General features: G+C 41.6%; 1 protein-coding gene across 1 annotated transcript in view; it reads right to left on the bottom strand.

Moving 5' to 3' along the window:
* Positions 1 to 20,876, bottom strand: part of ANAPC1 (anaphase promoting complex subunit 1) — a 771,271-nt gene that overhangs the window by 322,974 nt on the left and 427,421 nt on the right. Inside the window, exons 24-25 of the mRNA XM_085611802.1 lie at positions 6,010 to 6,188; positions 4,317 to 4,543 (exon numbers count right to left, since the gene is read on the bottom strand). Coding sequence (XP_085467928.1) covers positions 4,317 to 4,543; positions 6,010 to 6,188 — 406 coding nt within the window. The remainder of the gene's footprint in view (positions 1 to 4,316; positions 4,544 to 6,009; positions 6,189 to 20,876) is intronic.

Below are 20,876 nucleotides of genomic sequence, written 5' to 3'. Positions count from 1 at the left end.
ATTTGCAATATTAAGGCATGAACTAAAATACAATCATTAAATCTTTCAGTCCTACAGCAAATGTAGTGCATGTGTTGCAAGGATTCTGCCCCAAAACAGAACTATGCGCAGGATTATAGGACCATGGTGTATAGGGAATGAGTCATCCTACCACCTTAGTACCCATAAGCCCAGGACCGCCTAGCTATAGTGTCTCACTTGCTCTCCAACTCACTCACAGAGAAACAAGTGAATAGACACCCCAGAACACAACACTCCCAGATCTCTCAGGAATCGCGGTAACAAAACACACTCTTTCGCCTCCACTCTTGTACTTGTCCACAATAAGATCTGACAGACACAAAACAGTTTAAAATATTTATTTTAACTAACGTGCCGTAACATGCAGTATGCGTGCCACAACAAGCTGAAAAATGCACAGTACAGTCAACATAGCAGCTAGTCCATATATCATTAAGGGAGATGTCATAATGAAAAGACAATAGAGAAAAGACTATAGAGCCTAACCTTCCTCCCATTGCTAGGAAACAGTATTATTATATGTTAGAAGATCTCTGGGCTTTGTCAGCAGACACCATACCTTGGCTTAGCCTATAGAGAGTAGATCTACAGCATAGGGGCTGTCTCGCTCTTCTCCCTGGAAAGGTCCCTCTCAGAGTTTGTGCTACCTATTGGTGTATCCCCATAAGACCAAAGTACGTTGCCCCAAATAACAGCTGCATCAGTATGTTTTGTCTAGGTGATTAGGCCTGACCAGAACAAAATAACAAGGGGCACTGTTTATCGACCTGCACACTATGTTCAGACTAAATCCCAGGGACCTGCAGAAAGTGAAAACAACGATGAGTTCTCACGTGAAAGCAGCCATCGAAAGTGTTGGAAAACAAATTTGTGTAGTAACATGTGCAAAGCAGCTGACAAGCTGTAATGTGCTCATGCTAACTTAGAGAAAACGACAATGTCCCCACGGGCCACAAGGAAATACCAATGCTATTCTCTCAGGCCACTAAATTCCCAGCATACAAAACTAGCCACATGACCCCTGGGCATGCATGGGCATAGGCCAGGGGCAACTATGAAGACAACAGAAAAAGGAGGCTGTTCTGCGTCCTAATCAGTAGAAATAGGGAAACAACCTTGGAGCCAAGAAAGCAGAGCATTCTATGAAAAATGGATGGTGCTCTTGGTAGCTGCTCTAGATAATCTAAGCTGGAGCAATATACACATTCCAATAAACTTGTTGTCCCAGTGTTTGCAGACAACAGGAATGCACAACAATGCCTGCACTCCACTCTCAGCACCTCTGTGACAAGATTATAGCCATCCTATCCCAGTTCAAGCCAGGAACAGAAACAGCTGGTCAAGAGCAAATCTGAAGAACCCATAGACCACTGAATACACTGGACAATTTTCTGGCATTCTGTAGATTGATGTTAACGTCTCATTTGACATTGACTTCTCTACACTATGAACTGCCTGGCCGAGAACAACACAGCAGATTCCAAGAAGGTGGGCTGTAGAACCCGGTGCAAGAAAACATAATGACCTTGGCACTGATGCACTCTGCCCTTCATTTGCTCATATGTATTGAGTGTTGCTTCAATAAGAACCTTATTTTGATATGAAATGTAATCTCTTGTTCGAATACTATTCTCATGTATGCGTTAATAAGTATGTACCTATGTGTACCTGAATAGCATACGCCTAGCTGTGGAGAAACAAAGCACTGTACACAGTAACATGAGAGAGGAACCAGACAAAATCTAAATCTCTATATTAACATGTGTTGGAGAACAAGTCATTATTGTGCATACTGAAATAGATAGAGCTACTCATAAGAGGTTTCTTTAAGAGACAAGCCTATACTGCGTTCCTTTTCTGCATTTCTTTGTATCAGCATTTCTTTACACAATAAGGTAACCTCTCTCAAGGAGTGATGTTTATAGCTATAATGATAGTCTGTATGGTGTTCTTTTATGTTGAGTGGATAACCTAGAGAAAATGTGATGGTAGATTGTGTTAGGTGAACAGCCAAATAACACATTTACTGTGAGGTAGACTTGGGGATGGGGGCGGGGGTCGGCTGCTCAGTCTCCTGGTACTAACAGATGCAATTACAGTTTTTGTTTAAACTCAAAACAGAAGGGGGTAGCTCTAAGATGAAGTGGGGGGAAGTTTCAAAGATATAAACCAATACGTTTGATAGGTCAGAATACGGAAAGGTAAGGATGGATTTTAGAAGGCTGCTTTATTCTCCTGATTATAGGCATATATATTGACAAATCCCATGGCCCTGAACCCTTCCTGATTTCAAGACTAACAATGTCATGGCTCCTTGTGTCTGTGTTGGAATCTTCATGATGAAAGTCTTGAAGGCTAATGCACAGCTGTTACTAACGTATATGTGATATTGAAGGTCTCCAAGACGTTCCAGGGGTGTAAGGGTTTTAGTTCATATTTCTTCAGTTCACAGAAGAAGGAGTCACACCAAAGCGTGCAGGATGCTCTTCATTGTCACATCCCCTTGCTTCGATGCTAAAACATTATCATGCACCCTGAACTCTTGTGAGGTGTAATTGACAATTCTATTAGAAGAGATTCTGTCTGGCCAAAGGGAATGCAATAATATTGTCACTGCAGATTTAAACATTTTCCTATTTTGTGGTATAAATGGATTATAAAACACAGCCAAATATACCAGATGATCAACCGGACTTTCCCTATGGATATTGCGGATGGATTCTTGGCATGTGTAGTCATGGATTTAAATATTTTTTTGTTTTCACTTTTTGTGGATGTAGTTACTTAACTTCGGTAATGCTTTCATTTGACGGGTAATCATCTTGAAGATGCTAAAAATAATCCCCAGGCATCTAGGCTAGATGTGAAATGTTTTAGCAATTCACCCATCTGATGAGAGGTGGCCCCCAAGTGGCACTAGGAGCACAGCCACAGATGTCACCATCACATGTGACGCAACAGCTCCTTGTAAGAGTAGCCTTGATTGTGAAGATGGTTCCATTTAATTTCCCGGTGAGTAGTACCCTGTTAAGAATGTGAGTAACTGAATGTAATTAGCTTTTCAGCGGCATTTTGGAACACCTCTACCCTGCCAGCACCACTGTAGAATTGCATTACCAGGTTTTGTTTAGGAAGTTGTTTAGCGAGACGCAGCGTTCATGTACTGTTGTTTAGAAAGAAAGAAGACAGAATGATAGCAGAAGCTCGTATGAGAGCCCAAAGTGACTAGAATTTCCAATATAAATTTAGATTCTGCCTTCTTGGCAGAAAGCTGAAAATGCAGGGCAACTGCAGCTTTTGTTTTACAAACTTCAGCTAAAAGAGTTATAGGACTTCGAGAGGAAGGTAGGGATTTGGAAGAAGAAAACTACCTTTCGAGCTACTTGTCCACTCCAGAGGCATTATGAACTAGTATGAGAAGCCCCATGTTGGAGAGAAGATAAGTGAGATCCCTATCATCCTCTCAGGCATCATCATTATCTCACACAGCTTAGCACTTGGAAAAGCAAAGAGTATACATCCCTGAGACCAAAAAAGTCCAAAAGTGCTGGTATTTCTTCTCAGAGTGCAAATTGTTTGCTGAAGGTTCATAATTGAAGTATGTTGCAACAACCCCTTGTTTTGGTAGTATTTAACAGAATATCTGCAACTGGATTAAGTGGTATAATAATGGCCAACATCTTTGGACACAGTTTGACCATGAAGGACATTTCTAAGATCAGGAACCTACCAGAAGTATATAAAAGTATATATTCTGGGTTGTGCTGCGTCCCCAACTTGTAAACAAACTTTATAAAATCAAACATGTCACGTCCAGGCAGACATGTATATGACACCCTGTAGAGGCATATATATGTACATCTAGATGTCCGTAACAAAGACTTCAAGACTACTGGGACCTCGTCACAGCCTAGCATGGAAAAAACATTTGCTACCATTTGGAACTTCTGAGATCTTATTCGACCCTTATGTATCTTAACTGCCATTGTTTTATTATTTTTCAGTAGGTATGGTTTAAATGTTCATCCTGCTGACATTCCTTCTAACTATATCTGCTTCCTTCCCACCCACCAACAAAGGCAACTTTTAACGGCCAATGTGGAAAGCTTGTGCTTGGACATATTTTAGTGTCTCATGGCGAGAGTGCTAATACAATTTTACTTCAAAGAATAGAGAAAATGGAACATTCATCATAAATATCTTGGTAAGTGTATTGCAGTCTTGACTAAACCAACACTACTGGTCCCTTAACTAAGAGCAAATGACACAGCTAATAGAAACATGGAAGTGGGTACCTGTTTTCTTTCTCTTCTATGAATTCATGGTCGCTTACTTCAGGCATCTGTACAACATTAACACGTACAGGAAGGCTACTTTGAAGCAGTCTACGTACTTCCTGCACTCGCAAATCTTCACTCCATATCAACGACATCACTTCCGGATTCATATCATTCATACCATCATCTTCCTCTTCCACTTCACCTCCAACTGGGATCTCTGAGGCAAGCACCTGGCCAACAGACTAAAATCAAAAGGAGAGGCAATTAAATCAAACTGGTAATACCACTTTCTCTACGATTTCAAACATTATATTACTTTAAAACTATTATGTATGCTCTGAATCCTTTTTTATTATGTATAACACTACTATGCATGTATTTCATTTTTTTTGTTTAGTAAACCTGAATAAAAGTCTCTTTCATGTGTTGGTATATGAAATAGATTTTAACACAGATTTCAAAGCATTCTTAGTATCAAGAGAAGGAGAAACAAAAAAAATCAAGACATTGAAAAACAATTATTATACTGTTGGCATTTCTTCATACATAATTACCAATGCACTTTGTCACAGGTTCACCAAAATAAGCGATATTGCTCTAAGAATATCAGTGGATTACAAGTATATGAAAATAACAATTTTCGCACAGCACGGTTAGTGCTTCTTTAGGCAACTTTGACTTTGCACCCAGAAGACACATTGCTAAAAGCCTCTACTTGACTAACAAGCATGAGACTGTGTAAAAGACTAATGACAAAAATGTATGGAATTCTCTATACCTGGAACAAGACAAGAAAAATAACTAAATAGTGTGACATCAATTATCATCAAAAACTTTTCTGTCATAGCCTTATATTTATTTTATTTACATGAAAAGTTAACACAATGTACCCAAGATAACCAAACAGCAGAACTGACATACATCGTCTTGAAAGGGTATTAACTAATTGAATGCAGTGGGTGATATTGGAATTGCTGGTCATTATTCACCAGCTCTTCTCAATCACCTAAAGCCTATCTTACACATTATTCTCCTCTTGGGACCCACACAACCTAACAACAATGCATTTCTCTCCTAGTTCAGCAATGACTGAGGAATGGACAGAGCACCATTTCAAATGTGAAGGGGAGTAGCTTTGTAATCAATCATTTCACTCACCAAGAGATGTGTTGCAGGATGATATATTCTATAATATATTCTATATTGACCCTGCTAAACTGGAAAAACGTATCTAAAGAGTATCAGCATATTGCAAATTTGACAAAAGGAAAACAGGTATTACAGAATTTGTCAAACAAGGGTCCGCAAGATTTTCTTTACAGGTCAAGCACTAATCAATCACATAAAGAGACTTGAATGTCTTATTGCATTTGGTACTTATTACTAAGAGTAAAGCACATGTCACGCTGGTTCTCATACAGGGATATAAACCAAGTCTGTAACAGCTGAAGCAAATGTTCCAACACAAATCCAATTAATGGAGCCAACTAAAATATAATAAAACTATTATTTCTAGTCAATATAAGCTGTTCTGAAAAACATTTTAATGGCTGGAGTGCATTGTATATACAAGGTTTCCGAAAACGAGGTGTAAAAGTAGTATGCATCACAAATCAAGTAAAACGATATCACAGCTTAATAGTATGAAAGTAATCGCTACACGTGACAGTTTGTCAGTACAAAATGTAAGATGGAGATAGATACTTACAGATTTTCCCTTTGGAATTTTATCTTCACATGCCTGTTTAGAAAGGTCCTGCCGACCAATTAAGAGACAGACTGCTTCTGGCCAATCAGAAGCAGGCTGTTCACGGCACTGATGAATAGCATGTCTGACTGGAAGAGCAACTCCAAACGGCAGAGATTCCAAGTCCCTTAAAGTGAAACCTTTAATAAAGAGAAAGATAGTAGGATTAATATTTAAGCCACTTCATTGAAGAACCCCACTAGCATATACAAGTAGCTAATTTATTGATTAAAGTAATATGTATGTTATCATTGAACTGGCTGTTTGCCTTAAAACATACAATATCACATATAAACATACTCTAAATTGAAAGAAAATACTGTCATTCAGTTTAGAAATAATTACTCCTCAACAGATGAGGCAAAAGGTAATGTAGGGGTGTGTGTGTGCGTATATATATACTGCACCAGATTTGGGTTCGCTGTGTCTTTGTTCGAGGAAACGAACGTGAAAGAGACATTTCATGCATATATATATATATATATATATATATATATATCAGAAAAACAACACTGCAGTCCAAAGGTATATTTTCTCCGTCTTTTATTTGCTAATTTTCCAGGCTATGGCGCGTTTCGGCAGGATCCCCTGCCTTGATCACACACCGAGCCAGAATGCGACACTTTTTGTATCTCATATGTTACCATCACGTGATACCATAGAAGTAGACAAGATACTACAATTTGCATTTCTTTTGTATACTCGTAAACTTTCAGTTAAAATTTCTTTTACTTTTGTATGCATTTTCACAGTATTCTTACTGATTTTTCACTTTTTTTGTTTATTTTCTTGGGTTTTTATGCATGTCTTACAGTAATGTGTATTTTCAAAAAACTTTATTGTACCACAGAAATAGTTTTTTTTAAACAGGACACTGTGTTTCATTATCTTTTTATTGCTCAATGTGCAAGACTGGCCTTAAAGGCTCATAACTTCATTCCATACTGCCGGCAGTGAGACAGGCTCAGAGATATTAATAAAGTGCAAGTGCTTTTAATCTTAATACTCTCCATCTCAGAGTAACAACTGTCACTATTGCTCAACAGATTATAGAGCAATGAGACGCAAAATACACGCATCTCGCAATTTTAATATATATATATATATATATATGAAAAAACAAATGATTCTGTAATTGATTGCAATTGTAAAGGGGGGCAGAAAGCTACACAAAGCTGCCTGCTATATTTATGTGATGGATGCACATATATTGTACCACTTTTACAAACCCTTTCAAGATCATTCCACTCTACTTCATTTCAACATTATTCTTTAGTTTATTTTTTAATTATCAATCCAGTATGATTCTTTATTGTATGTTGTAGATTTTCCTTTCATAAACAATGTGATGTATGTTTGCAGATTAATATCATGGTATTTAAAAATATGAGGCAAAATAACACTTTTATTTAGAGCAACTGTACTAAGCACCACATGTTTCCACATTTATTGCTGCAGTGCTAAGATCAAAATCCAGTTTATTACCACAACAGGATAAAACTGAAGAAATCACTCTTTATTGTCTTCACACTTTGCATGGTATAATTACTTTATACAAATGTAATACTGTGTGTCCTGGCTAAAACCGAAAAACACACTTACATTCGATGTTATAGGGTGAACCAGAATCCATAACAAGCACATGAGCCATGCAAACCATAATTTGCCAAACAAATGCAATGTGGAGGCCTTTCACAATATATATGCAAAAATATAACACTACTTAAGAGCACCTCATCCCTAAACAACGATACATAAAGAACAAATCACTTACCTTCAGTAATGCCTTATCGGGTAGAGACTCTATCTAGCAATGTTACCGAAGGTAAGTAACTTGTGCATCCGATAGACATTTCTAGCCACAGATCCCTTACCTTAGAATAGATTCCCAAGCAATATCTCTACAGACCCGACTGTCCAGACAGTAATGTTTGATGAACGTGTGCAATGAGGCCCATGTTGCTGCCCAGCAGATATCCTGGACCGGATCTCCACAAGCTAACGCAATGGTTGAGGCTTTTGCTTTGGAAGAATGAGCACAGAAACCATCAGGGTGTTGCTTTTTGGTCAATGCGTAGCAGATTTTAATGTAGAGCACGATCCATCTCGAGACGGTCTGCTTCTGCACAGACTTGCCCTTCTTCGTTCCGACATATCCCACAAAGAGTGGTCATCCACCCGGAAGCCTCGTGTACGGTCACGCTAGAATGGCAATGCTCTTTTTTGGGTCCAGGAGGTGGAGTCGATCCTCTTCCTTGGAGGGATGCAGGGGAGCGTAAAAAAATCGGCAAAGTGATGGTTTGCCATCCATGAAAGGGAGTGACCACTTTTGGAAGAAAGGAAGCCCTTCTACGAAGCACCATTTTGTCTGGATAGATGTTTAGAAAAGGAGGCTGGATGACAAGGCCTGAAGAAGACGGACTCTGCGGGCAGATATTTTCGCCACCAGAAAGGCTGTCGCGATGATAAACAGCATGAGTGGGCAATTGTGCATAGGCTCAAATGGAGCGCACATAAGCAAGGTGAGGACGAGATTGAGATCCCACTGGGGCATAACAAAGGGAGTGGGAGGGGACATATGTTGCAAACCTTACAAAAACCTATGTACAATAGGTGGTTAAAAAAGGGAAGGTTGTTCAGGAAACCGAAGAAAAGCAGAAATTGCAGATACATATCCCTTATCAGTGCCCAGAGGAGAGCACGGCTGGACAAGGAAAAGAAAAACCAGGAGCACCTGTGAATTGGGGGTATAAAGGGGATCTATGTGTCTTTCTGAGCACCATACTACAAATTTAGCCCAACGGCAGGCATAAACCGTCTTGATAGAGAGACGCTTGGCTGCCAAAATAACATACTCAAAAGAAGAGAAGGAGGTGGACAAGAGGCTTGATAAAGGTCCAGTGCCCGGGTTTTCAAATAATGAATCAATCAAAATAAAAGGGTGACTGTTCCAAAGAGAAGACAGAGGGAGTTGTTTTAGAGAGATCAGAAGGGAAGTCAAAGTGACTTTAACTTGGTGCCCTCACACATTCCAAGGATGTGATGCTTCATCATAGGGCAGTGCCCCTCGTAGGGCCGGCGCTGCAATGCCCTACGGGTCTCCCGAAGGGACGCTTTGGCAGAGATCTTTTCATTTATACGCCGTATGATGAGTGCAAGGTAGTGCTCGTGAAGTGATAGGTGAGTTAAAAGTGGCTAGAGGGTATCTGTAATGAGCAGGTTTAATGAAAGAGACCCCTCTGTAACAGTTAAAAAACCAAAAGGTTGGTGGCTGCTCAAGGGTAGTAATGGCCCTCAGTAGCTCTAATATACTGTGCAAATGTGTATGTGGAATGTACTAGGTCAACATGTTTCGCACTCTTAATGGTCTCAAGGGGAGATCGATAGCGCTTCTTCAGGACCAAAGAAAAGGTAACATACAGTGTTTGCGTATAGAAGGTGGCCTCATCAAATGAAGTAGTGCCACCAGTGGAACCCTGAAGGTTGTCCAATTTAAAACCACAAGAGGGAGGGGGTAAACGGAAAACAAACAGATAATACAAGAATTAGCCATGTCTATGATGTATAAGTTATAGTACAGCAAGATGGTCCCTGTAGGGTGAACCATGTTAATATTTCTGGCCTCAAAGTTATGGACCAGCCATGGTCTCAATAGTGGCTGAACAATTTGAAAACAATGGTGAGGTGGACGAAATCTGTCAAACAGGTATAGGGATGGGTACCCCAGCATGTTTATCACAATGGTAATCAAGTAAGTATGGGGACTAGTACACTTGAAATGCACAGTATGCCAAATGTCAGCGACATTGCGGAGGAATGCTGTGAGAAGTACAGATTGTCAACAAACAAGGTAGGCTTACCAATTACTTCAAAGCGAGAATAGTTCCCATTAATGGCATAACCTTTCTGCAAAGGTGAATAGTGCCCCGAGGTAAGGGAGGAAACATGAGGGGACCTCTTACCTATGGGATATAGAAATATATCCCAATGAGTCAAACAAGAGCGTGCATTCCAGCACGATCTGTGTCAAAGAAATGCACAATTACCGGTATGCGCAACTCGTACCAAGATACTCTTGTATTGTAAAGCCAAAGAGTGTACTCATGGTAATGTTGAAAGGCACAAACCACTGCACCTACCCGACCTTTTGAATTCTCGGAAGAAGAGGCCTGGTGGGGTGCCCCCTGGTATTGTTGTTCCCAGCTGCAGGAAGTGGCTGTCGGAATACCAGAAGCCGCATCGCGGTCGCGTGGTAAGTGGATGCCATATTGAGGTGGTGAATATTTCTTCAAGGTGGCATGCCAGAGTTTGTTGGATGTGAACGGCCACTCTGGAGCTGTAAAAGGCTAATGATATCCATGGACAGGCTTATAGAAATATGCAATATAGAGTATATAAAATATAACGGGGACGCCATAGTGCACAACTTGTTTTTTTTTGGAAGATATGGCGAATAGCACATGGCAAAATCGGCAAGTGGGTGTGTATATGTGTGGGTAATGCATGACGAATGGCAGTGTGGATCGGGTTGTTGTGGATCGAGAAATACAGAGAGCAGGGGGAAAGGAAAGCCATTGCATAGGAAACAGTAAACAGAGTACTAAAAAGGGCAAGCTGAGTATGCGAGTCAATCAAGTAAATGCTCGCTGGCAGATTGTAAATAAAGTAGTGCACATATTCACCGGCCTTGTGTACGTAAAGTAGTGCACAATATTAGTCTGGGCCTAGAAGGTTACAGAATGACTATGATGCCTCCCATAGAGATTGGTCGGGGTCTCCAGAGGGAGGGAGATCTAACATATGACATCAAAGGGGAGAAGGCCCAAAGACAACAAGTGTGTGTGGGCACATACTCCACAGACCACATGCGTTTACAGTTTAGTAGAAATTAAGAAATGGCTGTTTATAGAATGGAAGGTGACACACAGGGTATGGAGACATTGTTAAGGAAAGACAGAAATGGTGGTGATGTGCCTAGACAATAGGTGCTATTGTAGTTCGATCCAGGGTAGATCATCGTTCAGGCTGTTGATCAGTGTGTGAAGGCGGAAAACCCAACGTTAACCCTTTCTAAAAAGGATAGTGGCACTCCAGGTTGGGTTGGCCTCCAAAATAGTCCATGTCAGGTGGTCAGTGGTATGTTGAAACTCATTGTAGTGGTTGCACATTTTGGCGGTGCTGCGGCCGCAGCAGATATTGCTTTTGTGCTCACTAATCCTAGTTTTGATTAGTCTTGTGGTCATGCCTAATGAGATGGACACATTTTTTCGTATTACAGTTTGTGTGTTGTTTCGGCGTCCATCAGAAATCGCCTATCTCTAAGCTTTTCATGTGGCGTGTGGGACCACAGGTGCTGCAACTACTGCATGGGTAATGACCTTTCACTGTTCTGTTATTAAGTTCCATACTGTTGTTTGTTTTTTGGTCATCTGGGGGCGCTGTCTTGTGTTTACCAGGATGTCCCTGAGATTTTGTGTTCTCTTGAAGGCGAATCTAGGAAGTTCCAAGTTCAGCTCCCCTGTGTTGGCAATCTTCCAGTGTTTTAAATGATGTTCTTAATCTTGTTGTACATCGGGGTGAATGTAGTGACACAGGTCATAGTCTCATCTTTGGGTTTGGGAAAAATTTCCAATAAGGCTTTGGGATGGTTGTTGCGTGCTCTCATATTCGCACTTCAGATTACTTTGGTAGGATAGTGTCGAGCCTTGAGGTTTTTACTCAGATCGTCAGCTTGTTTATCGTAATTACTCAGATTGCTGCAGTTCCTGTTTTGGCAGTTGGTTTTGGCATTCAGTGTCGTAGTCTTCTGAGTTCATAATGACAACACATTTCTTTGACAAAAAACACGCCCCTGATTCTCTACGGTGGACGGTATTCCAATCTTTTAAGAACATTAGCAAAGCTAAATTGTTCTCTGTTGAACAAAGGTGGGTTATGAGATTATCGTCCCACCAGGCAGGATTGAATGAAGATATCCCTTGGTCCAGTCTGCTTAATACCTGATTCTGATGATTAACTACTTACTGGCCTATAACTTGGGAACTACCACCCTGGGCGCACATCATGTAACAGATTACCTATTCAGATAATGGCGGCCTGAGATGGGGTTGGCAGTAATGAGTTTGTACACAGTTCTTTCCTGACTTGTGTCTTTATCTCTCTGGTAGCTTCAGTACTCGTTACTCAATCAGCAGTGCTCACCTGTGTAAAGGGTCTGCCCCTTTCCTGCTGTATTAATGTATGATAGGTATTCTATTTATCTTTAAACTTGCTCTTACTAATATAACCCATGAGTTGTATGATTTGCTGGATCACATTTTTTGGTTCACGTCACCATCTCCCCTATGACATACATCATTTACGAGTACTGTAAAATGACTCTAAAACGCAATCGCGTTACCTCATGAGCGTTTTCACGAGGACAACACCGTGGGCTCCTTTTTCAACCTTTCGACTCTTATCAATTTATGTTTTCGAATTTGTGTGCTAAATCAGCTACACGCCTTGTTCTCATGCCCAACTACGAACAGCTTGGCGGTACGAGTTTCGATACATCGGCCACAGCACCTCGTTGCTTAGCGACTGTTGCCATGAGTTATAGTTCATTAACTTCTTCTCTCATTGGTTGACAATTCTGCCCCTTAATGCCGATTGGTTGCTGATCACCACCTGACCGGACACAAGAACCAATCATGACGGGTATAGTTCCCGTACGTGCTGCATCCTGGAAATGCACCGATGAGCCGAGAATTCCGAATGGCTCTGAGGGCCTATGTATGCTCCGCGCCAGCGATCAGTGTTGTCCACAAAGCTGGCGCGGTCAGAGGGTAGGAACCAATGCATTCGGATTCGCGGATTGCCGTAAGTACCAACCACGGTCCTGGGGAGAGCTTGGGACTCCGTTTAACTCCTTATTGAATAGTATTAAGACAAGACTAATACCCTCCCATCATGATAAACTAAAGATAGACAGTACTACTGTCCTTACTGTGATCTCACGATCTTGTTGTTATCGCTTGAAATACATGTCCCCACGAGGGATATTAAATAATATTGCTATTTTTAACAAACCTGTGAGCATTATGATAAACAATAGTTCAGGTCACACTCACCTGATTTAATCCTTTGCACCCCTTTTTCTGGGGGGCGCTTTTTGTCAACAGAACACTGTACTTTTCAGTGTTTTCTCAGCGCCATCTCGCTGACACCAGAGACCCGGGATACCAGGGTGAGTGTTATTTTCCCTTCAGTGTTAACTTAGGTTAATCCCAAGCCTGGTTTAGATTCATCTAACACCGACATTTTTTACACATCATTTCTGCAGTAATGATTGTCACACTTGACTAGTGCATTACCTTAGTCATTGAGTATTTTAGAGACCACTATTTAGCATGTTATAAATTTGCACATCACCAATACTGCATGACACCTCGTGGGTGCAGTTCATGAGGCGAATTGAAATTAAGATTGTTTTTAGCAAATATGCTTATTTAACGTGTACTTTTTGTCCACCCATTTTCTTTTTTACCGGCGTATTATTTTATATCTTAAAGTAACCACTTATTAGGGTGCTGTATCGGTGGTAAGTATTAGTTGCTACCACTACCAATAAGTGTGTGAACTTTCTGGTCCTGAAGAATTGCGGCTAACTTGACCGATGCAAGAAACATGTTGACCACTATTCACTAGTGCGTAATTCAGACACCCTCACTGGAAGATTACGCATGTTATTGTTTTTAATTAAGAGTGGGACCTTTCTTATTAAAATTTGTTTTCTAGGATCTCCACTACTTATTTTTAACACACTTAGTCTCACACGCACATCACAATAGGGCCCTCACTTGCACTCACCAACCGGCAATGAATGGAATAAAGATCTCCACTAAAAGGCGCCTCTAAGGTCGCCGATCGGGGATTGCAGCGCCGCCCCGATTCGGAGCAGACCTGATGATGATACTTGACATCTGGGCCACCTGCTGACGATACATGACAGCTAGTTTGCCGGATGTGTGAGGGTCTTTTTCCAGAAGGAGATACTTCCTCCTGACTTACTCTTTTCCACAATCTCTAACAGCCTCTCTAGGAACAGCATACCTTTGTACTTTTAGATTCATACCTGGGCTAAGTATGCTGGACCTGTCTTAAATAGCCCCCTGTTCCTCCTCTTTTGTTATAATACTTAGCACGGGGTTTTCCTCGTAGGAACTGATTAGGATACCAAGGACACTCAGAATCCTGAAGCCTTGGCCCATATATATCATTAGGGGACAGAAAGTTTTCTTGTCCTTATTCTCACCTCTTTCCTTTTCACCCCTTGCGTCAACTTTACCATGGACGATTGCCAGGGTTTAAGTTTTGGCGATGACGCAGCTGCAGAAATTTTACGTACACCATCTTTACTGGGGTTAGATACCAGCTCCACTTCTGGAGCTCAATCTGACGATCTAACGACCCTGACTACCTTGAAACGAGAGTGGTTAAAAATCACATTGCATGGGGCGATGATGACGGAGTACCTGAGGGCCAATATCGCCCCGAATGGACTAATAGTAAAGAACTTTCCCCGCCTTTTTCTTGAAGACATGATCTTCAAGAAGGAATGGTCCTTGGTGTCCTGGAAGTGCACCAGGGACTGGTTGATACTTATAATCAACACAGCAAAGAGACTAGCGGATGCACTTCTGATCAGAATCCAGAATTTAGAGGGTATTGTTAAAGTCTCCCTTACTACCGTTGTCTTTAAAACTAAATTATCAGAAATTAACAATGAGATAGCAGAAAATAAAGAATTTCTGATGAAACAAAAAATAACTAAGTTACAAAAAGACATTAAAAAATTCGATAAAGAGAAGGTTTATCCATATCTTAAGGCAGACTACACATCAGTGTTAAACAGCTACTCCTCAGATGAGGATTCTAATAGCTCTAGACGTAACTCCAACACAAGTAGTGATTCAAGCAGCGGAGGCTACTCGAACAATAGGAATAGACAAGGGCAACAGAATTACCCCTCATATCCGATGATCCCATTTCAGGGACAATATCAACCGACTCCACCGTTCTGGCATTTTCCCGGTTTCCAACAGGGTCCCCCTCCCCCCTTTTACCAACAAGGCCCCCCTTTTTTAGGCAGAGGCTGGGGCAGAGGAAGAGGGCGGAGAAGAGGAGAAGAGAAAAGGGTACACTGGCATGATCAACCCTCAACATCAATGGAAACCAGGAGCCAAACGAAGAACAAGAGACGTTAATTGTCAACCTCTCACCCCGCATATTGAATGAGACTGAGAAAACAGTTCTCCAAAAAGGTTTGGGGTTTGTCCCGACATCTAGGATCGACTCGTTCAGAGATATGTGTGAAATACAGGCCTTTTTTCGCAAAATACGTCTGAAGGCTTATTTCTATGGAGAACCAGAGATCTCTATTGAAGACTCGGGGCTACATAAACCCTCCACTTTCACACCACACAGTGGGATGATCCCTAATGAGGTCTTAACCTTTGAGCAGGCAGTCCTGAAGGACTGGAAACAAATAAAACCTACCAAGACCTTTCACAACATCACTACTGGTGAAGAATCTGCACTACGATCACTGAGTGACGATCCTTCGATCACTATCAAACAAGCAGATAAGGGGGGAGCAACGGTAATAATGTCAACTACAGATTACCGTATGGAGTGTGAACGCCAACTTAGTGATAGGAAGTATTACTTACCAATCACAGAGGACTCAACTACTCGACTCAAAACATTGATTAACACGATGGTTTTCCATGCTGAGACCCACGGGTGGATTACTACTAAGGAAGCTACCTTTCTGGTGACTGCTGAACCAAAAACCCCTTACTTCTACTGCCTTCCAAAAATACATAAGGGGACTAACCCGGTTCCTGGCAGACCCATCGTGTCCGACATCGGATCTCTCCTTGAACCACTCTCACAGTTTGTTGATCACTTCCTCAAGCCTGTGGTCCAAAAAACTCCCTCTTTCCTTAAAGATACTATGGATATCCTCAGACTTCTAGAGGGTTCTCAACACCAGGGACAAGTGGATCTCCTCGTTACCCTGGATGTTGAGGCCCTATACACCAACATTCCTCAGAGGGCCACCCTTGAGGTGATAGAGGATGTTTTTAGTGAACTGGAGTGGGGATCATCTACACCGCGTCCCTTTGTTCTAGAATGTGCTTCTCTAGCTCTCACGGAGAATTTCTTCGAATACGAGGGCCAATTATTCCATCAAATACAGGGCACTTCGATGGGGAGTACATTTGCCCCTAGTGTGGCCTGTATCTATATGGCAGCATCTGAGGAGCGAGCCATTCACCACGAATCGAATCCCTTTAGGTCTAACATCTTATTGTGGAAGAGATTCATTGATGATATTTTGATTCTGTGGAGAGGTGACCGAGTCCGTTGTGACGAATTTTGCAAATGGGTTAACACCTTAAACCCTTATCTGCGGTTTACCCATACAATATCTGACAAACAAATCCCTTTCCTGGACCTCTTGATCCTACTTAATGATCAGATGATGAGCACCACACTCCATCGCAAGTCTACCGATCGAAATAGTTTGCTACATTTTGATAGCTACCACCCTGTAGCTCTTAAGCAAAATCTCCCTTTTGGACAGTTCCTCCGCATTAGGAGGAACTGTACTTCTTTACCTGACTTCTTACAGGAATCTTCGATTCTGACTAATAATCTCCTCCAACGGGGATATCATAGTCATGATGTAAAGAAGTCATTTAAACGTGCCCGCAATAACAACAGGGAAGGGCTATTGGAACCAAGGGATCGTACCAGCGATGATTGCCTTACTTGTGTATCTACATACACGCCTAATTCGACAAAACTGAGAAACATCATCAAGAAACATTGGAATATCCTTAACACCGGGATACTTTCATTGACTACCCCACGGTTTGCTTTTAAACGCACTACCAATCTCAAGGACAGGCTTGTACACACGAGACCCAAACCACATAACACCAAACAGGCCACTCTATGGAATCTACCTCCCGTAACGGGCCATTATCCTTGTGGCACGTGTGTTGTATGCCCCCTCACCAAAGTTATGAAAAACATTGAATTTCCTAATGGGTTCACATGGCAATACAGAACCCATACAAATTGCAATACCCAAAATTGTATTTACCTAATTTCATGCCCTTGCAATCTCCCCTATATAGGGATGACCACAAGACCGGTTAAAACCAGAATCATTGAACATCGGAGTAATTTTAGGTGTAACAAAGTCAACACCAAAATGACAACATTTCTTTGACAAAAAACACGCCCCTGATTCTCTACGGTGGACGGTCCTCCAATCTTTTAAGAACATTAGCAAAGCTAAATTGTTCTCTGTTGAACAAAGGTGGGTTATGAGATTATCGTCCCACCAGGCAGGATTGAATGAAGATATCCCTTGGTCCAGTCTGCTTAATACCTGATTCTGATGATTAACTACTTACTGGCCTATAACTTGGGAACCACCACCCTGGGCGCACATCATGTAACAGATTACCTATTCAGATAATGCTGGCCTGAGATGGGGTTGGCAGTAATGAGTTTGTACACAGTTCTTTCCTGACTTGTGTCTTTATCTCTCTGGTAGCTTCAGTACTCGTTACTCAATCAGCAGTGCTCACCTGTGTAAAGGGTCTGACCCTTTCCTGCTGTATTAATGTATGATAGGTATTCTATTTATCTTTAAACTTACTTTTACTAATATAACCCACGAGTTGTATGATTTGCTGGATCACATTTTTTGGTTCACGTCATCATCTCCCCTATGACACACATCATTTACGAGTACTGTAAAATGACTCTAAAACGCAATCGCGTTACCTCATGAGCGTTTTCACGAGGACAACACCGTGGGCTCCTTTTTCAACCTTTCGACTCTTATCAATTTATGTTTTCGAATTTGTGTGCTAAATCAGCTACAAGCCTTGTTCTCATGCCCAACTACGAACACCTTGGCGGTACAGGTTTCGATACATCGGCCACAGCACCTCGTTGCTTAGCGACTGTTGCCATGAGTTATAGTTCATTAACTTCTTCTCTCATTGGATGACAATCCTGCCCCTTAATGCCGATTGGTTGCTGATCACCACCTGACCGGACACAAGAACCAATCATGACGGGTATAGTTCCCGTACGTACTGCATCCTGGAAATGCACCGATGAGCCGAGAATTCCGATTGGCTCTGAGGGCCTATGTATGCTCCGCGCCAGCGATCAGTGTTGTCCACCGAGCTGGCGCGGTCAGAGGGTAGGAACCAAGGCATTCGGATTCGCGGATTGCCGTAAGTACCAACCACGGTCCTGGGGAGAGCTTGGGACTCCGTTTAACTCCTTATTGAATAGTATTAAGACAAGACTAATACCCTCCCATCATGATAAACTAAAGATAGACAGTACTACTGTCCTTACTGTGATCTCACGATCTTGTTGTTATCGCTTGAAATACATGTCCCCCACGAGGGATATTAAATAATATTGCTATTTTTAACAAACCTGTGAGCATTATGATAAACAATAGTTCAGGTCACACTCACCTGATTTAATCCTTTGCACCCCTTTTTCTGGGGGGCGCTTTTTGTCAACAGAACACTGTACTTTTCAGTGTTTTCTCAGCGCCATCTCGCTGACACCAGAGACCCGGGATACCAGGGTGAGTGTTATTTTCCCTTCAGTGTTAACTTAGGTTAATCCCAAGCCTGGTTTAGATTCATCTAACACCGACATTTTTTACACATCATTTCTGCAGTAATGATTGTCACACTTGACTAGTGCCTTACCTTAGTCATTGAGTATTTTAGAGACCACTATTTAGCATGTTATAAATTTGCACATCACCAATACTGCATGACACCTCGTGGGTGCAGTTCATGAGGCGAATTGAAATTAAGATTGTTTTTAGCAAATATGCTTATTTAACGTGTACTTTTTGTCCACCCATTTTCTTTTTTACAGGCGTATTATTTTATATCTTAAAGTAACCACTTATAAGGGTGCTGTATCGGTGGTAAGTATTAGTTGCTACCACTACCAATAAGTGTGTGAACTTTCTGGTCCTGAAGAATTGCGGCCAACTTGACCGATGCAAGAAACATGTTGACCACTATTCACTAGAGCGTAATTCAGACACCCTCACTGGAAGATTACGCATGTTATTGTTTTTAATTAAGAGTGGGACCTTTCTTATTAAAATTTGTTTTCTAGGATCCCCACTACTTATTTTTAACACACTTAGTCTCACACGCACATCACAATAGGGCCCTCACTTGCACTCACCAACCGGCAATGAATGGAATAAAGATCTCCACTAAAAGGCGCCTCTAAGGTCGCCGATCGGGGATTGCAGTGCCGCCCCGATTCGGAGCAGACCTGATGATGATACTTGACATCTGGGCCACCTGCTGACGATACATGACAGCTAGTTTGCCGGATGTGTGAGGGTCTTTTTCCAGAAGGAGATACTTCCTCCTGACTTACTCTTTTCCACAATCTCTAACAGCCTCTCTAGGAACAGCATACCTTAGTACTTTTAGATTCATAATGGCAGTGACACCCCCTTTATCAGCTGGTTTGATGACAATGTTCGGGTAGGTTGTGAGGTCCACGATTGCCCTTATCTGTCTGGCAGGTAAGTTGTCAAAGGATGTTGTAGGTATTAGATGGCTCACATCTTTTAAAACAGCCTTTTCAAAAGTGAGTATTTCACTTGCCATCATAGCTGTAGTAAGGTATGAACATGGATGTATTTCTCAATGCTGAATCAGACGAGTTTGTGTTTTCATGTTCTTTAAAGAAGGACCGTAATCTAATCTTCCCGAAGAAGGTGTTGAGTTCCCAAACTAGTCTGATTTGGTCTTCTTTAGGGGTGGGAAAGAAGCCTAACCCCTTCCTAAGAACTGTGGTTTCATCTGCAGTTAGATGTCTGTTGGATATATTGACAACTAATTTTTCTTTGCAGTCTGGCTCCTGGTTTGCCGGTGGTTCCCAGAGTACATCCACTGAACCAGTTTGTGGTTGTTTCTTCTTATTTCTCTACCTCTACCCCTGCCTCTGCTTCAAAAAGGTTGGGGGGCTTGGTGTTGAAAGAAGGGTTGGAACCGTGGTTGAGGTCCGGAGAAACCAGGGTACCATAATGGTGGTGCTCCTGAATATCCAGGTGGGTGATAACCATACATCTGTGATGGTGGTAAAAGTCCTGGGCCTCTCCTGTTGCTGTCCCAGCTGATGTTACTCGAGTCACTGTTGGATCGATTTGATCTAGTGGATGTTGTAGAGCCATCATCAGAGGATGCATCACTTCTGATGCTAGATAACCTTCTTTTGTGTATGGGTAGATCTTTTCCCTTTCAAAATTCTTGATATCCTGCTGAAGCTTGGTAATCTTCATGAAATAGTCCTTGTGTTCGTTCATTTCTATATTGATCTCTGCAAGTCGTGATTTAAAGCCAGATTTGCTGGTTTTCCAAACGTTCTCTGCAATATTAATTTTAATGATAAGTGCCTCGGAGAGTCGTTTGGCGGTATTGATAATCAGGATGAGCCAATCTGGCATGCATTTCCGTGCAAATTGGCTCCATTCTTGTCTAAAGATGAGATCTTCCAAAAAGAGTCGTGGAGCTATTGTTACGATGAGTCCATTGGGGGCTACATTAGCTCATAGGTATTTGGTCATGATTGCTCTGTGCATTGCTATTTTGATTTGTTGTTTTAGAGAGGAGATGGCGTTCGTCTCCTTTGGGGGTACTTGTAAAAAGAGTCCAATCTGCCCTTAAAAGTGACAGAGTTTTTTGAATTTCAGAACC

This window comes from Triturus cristatus, chromosome 6 (genome assembly GCF_964204655.1).
Source record: "Triturus cristatus chromosome 6, aTriCri1.1, whole genome shotgun sequence".
NCBI lineage: Eukaryota > Metazoa > Chordata > Amphibia > Caudata > Salamandridae > Triturus > Triturus cristatus.
The sequence above is the reverse complement of the archived record's forward strand: the minus strand, read 5'-3'. Positions and strand labels throughout refer to the sequence as shown.